This window comes from Geospiza fortis, unplaced genomic scaffold (assembly GCF_000277835.1).
Source record: "Geospiza fortis unplaced genomic scaffold, GeoFor_1.0 scaffold2060, whole genome shotgun sequence".
Taxonomy (NCBI): domain Eukaryota; kingdom Metazoa; phylum Chordata; class Aves; order Passeriformes; family Thraupidae; genus Geospiza; species Geospiza fortis.
The window spans coordinates 13,861-16,626 of record NW_005055152.1 but is presented as its reverse complement, the minus strand read 5'-3'; the positions used below and the strand labels follow the sequence as shown (position 1 = coordinate 16,626).

General features: G+C 41.3%; 1 protein-coding gene across 1 annotated transcript in view; it reads right to left on the bottom strand.

Annotated features, from left to right (window-relative positions):
* Positions 1–2,766, bottom strand: part of LOC102040754 (protein kinase C gamma type-like) — a gene marked incomplete at its 3' end in the record, with an annotated part of 13,209 nt that overhangs the window by 3,502 nt on the left and 6,941 nt on the right. The window contains exons 4-5 of the mRNA XM_031065741.1: positions 1,918–2,049; positions 641–797 (exon numbers count right to left, since the gene is read on the bottom strand). Coding sequence (XP_030921601.1) covers positions 641–797; positions 1,918–2,049 — 289 coding nt within the window. The remainder of the gene's footprint in view (positions 1–640; positions 798–1,917; positions 2,050–2,766) is intronic.

The window sequence follows — 2,766 nt, the reverse complement described above, 5'->3', positions numbered from 1 at the left end:
TTCCCCCAATTTTTCCCAATTTTCCCCCAATTTTTCCCCATTTCATTCCTAATTTTTCCCCCATTTTCCCCCAAATTTTCTCCCAATTTTAATCCAATGTTCCCCCCATTTTTCCCCATTTTTCCCCATTTTTTCTCCATTTTTTCCCAGTTTTATTCCCAATTTTTCTCCATTTTTTCCCCAATTTATCCCCATTTTTTCCCAATTTTTCCCCAATTTTCCCCCAATTTTTCCCCATTTTTTCCCCATTTTATTCCCAATTTTCTTCCATTTTCCCCCCATTTTTCCCCAATTTTTTCCCCATTTTCTCCCAATTCTTCCCGATTTTTTGCTCCATTTCTCCCCCATTTTTCCCCATTTTTTCCCTCAATTTTTCCCAATTTTTCCCCAATTTTCCCCCATTTTTCCCCACTTTTTACCCAATTTTTCCCTCATTTTCCCATTATTTTTCCCCATGTTTTGCCTTTTTTTTCCCAAATTTTTCCCATTTTTCTCCCAATTTTTCCCCAATTTTCCCCAAATTTTTCCCCAATTTTCCCCAAATTTTTCCCCAATTTTCCCCCAATTTCCCCCCCAATTTTCCCCCAAATTTCCCCCAATTTTCCCCCAAATTTCCCCACTTTTTCCCCGTGTTTCTCACAAGAGGAAGGCCTCGTTCCACACCGGGTTCAGCGTCGCCTTCACCGTCCGCGTTTTCTGCTTGGAGACGTTCTTGGGGTCGGGGATCAACTTCAGCTTCACGTAGGGATCCGAGAGCCCGTTGGGATCCATGGGGATCAGGTTCCTGGCCTCGCCCACTGGGGAATTCCAGAATTCCAGGGAAAAAATGGGAAAAAACGGTGAAAAAATGGGGAAAAACGGCGGAAAAATGGCGAAAATACGGCAAAAAATGGAGAAAAAATGGGATTTTTTTAAGGTTTTTGGGATCTGGGATCTGAGAGATTTTGGGATCCATTGGGATCAGGTTCCTGGCCTCGCTCACTGGGGAATTCCAGAATTCCAGGGAAAAAATGGGAAAAAACGGTGAAAAAATGGGGAAAATCGGTGAAAAATGGGGGAAAATACAGCGAAAAATGGGGAAAAAATGGGGGGAAAATGGGATTTTTTTTGGGTTTTTGGGAACTGAGAGATTTTGGGATCCATTTGGATCAGGGTCTGGGATTCTCCCACTGCAAAATTCCAGAATTCCAGAAAAAAAAAGGGAAAAAATTGGTGAAAAAATGGGGAAAATTGGTGAAAAATTGGCGAAAATGCAGCAAAAAATGGGGGGAAAATGGGATTTTTTTTGGGTTTTTGGGAACTGAGAGATTTTGGGATCCGGAAAATTCCAGGATTTTGGGAAAAAATTCTGGGAAAAACAGTGAAAAAATGGCCAAATTTTCCTGATTTTTCCCCATTTTTTCCAATTTTTTCCCCTTTTTGGTTGGATTTTCACTGATTTTTTTTCCTTGACGATTCCAAAAATCTCTGGGATCCTTCCCAAGAATTTCCAGAATATTCCAAGGAATTTTTGGGAATGTTTTTTGAATTTTGGGGATTTTTTTTTTAAATTTTTGGGACCTCCAATGTCCATTTGGAGCCAAATTTTTGTGATTTTTTTCCCATTTATTCCCCTTTTTTCCCATTTTTGGTTGGATTTTTACGGGGCTTTTTTCCTTGACAATTCCCAAAAATCTCTGGGATCCTTCCCAAGAATTTCCAGAATATTCCAAGGAATTTTTGTGAATTTTTCAGGGAATTTTTGGGACCTCCAACCTCCATTTTCAGCCAAATTTTCGTGATTTTTCCCCCTTTTTCCCCCATTTTCCCCCCGTTTCTTGTCGGATTTTCGCCGGGTTTTTTTTCCCTGACAATTCCCGACATTTCCCGGCCTCATTCCCGAGGATTTTTGGGGGGAATTGTTGGGAATTTGGGTACCTGTGACGTGCAGCTGCTCCCCGGGCAGGGCCTGGATGCGAATCTGGAGGCGCCCGCGGCGCTCGGTGTGATCGACGCCGCACAGGCTGGGGACGCTCTGCACACAACGCTTGTGCACGTTCATCTCGCAGCCTGCAGGCAAAACGGGAAATTTGGGAAATTTGGGAATTTTGGGGAATTTTTGGGGAATTTTTTGGGGTCAAAACGGCGCAAAAATGGAAAAAATCTGATTTGATTTGGATTTTTTGCGGATTTTTTCCCCCAAATTCCCCCCAGATGAGGGTTTTGTGCACGTTCATCTCACAAACTGCAAAAAAATGGGAATTTTGGGAAAATTGGGAATTTATTGGGAATTTTTGGGAATTTTTTGGGGTCAAAACAGCGCAAAAATGGAAAAAATCCGATTTGATTTGGATTTTTTGTGGATTTTTTCCCCAAATTCCCCCCAGATGAGGCTTTTGTGCACGGTCATCTCACAAACTGCAAAAAAATGGGAATTTTGGGAATTTTGGGAAATTTTGGGAATTTTTGGGAATTTTTTGGGGTCAAAACGGCGCAAAAATGGAAAAAATCTGATTTGATTTGGATTTTTTGCGGATTTTTTCCCCCAAATTCCCCCCAGATGAGGGTTTTGTGCACGTTCATCTCACAAACTGCAAAAAAATGGGAATTTTGGGAAAATTGGGAATTTATTGGGAATTTTTGGGAATTTTTTGGGGTCAAAACAGCGCAAAAATGAAAAAAAACCAATTTGATTTGGATTTTTTGTGGATTTTTTCCCCAAATTCCCCTCTGGACACAACGTTTGTGCACGTTCATCTCGCAGCCTGCAGGGAAAATGGGAATTTT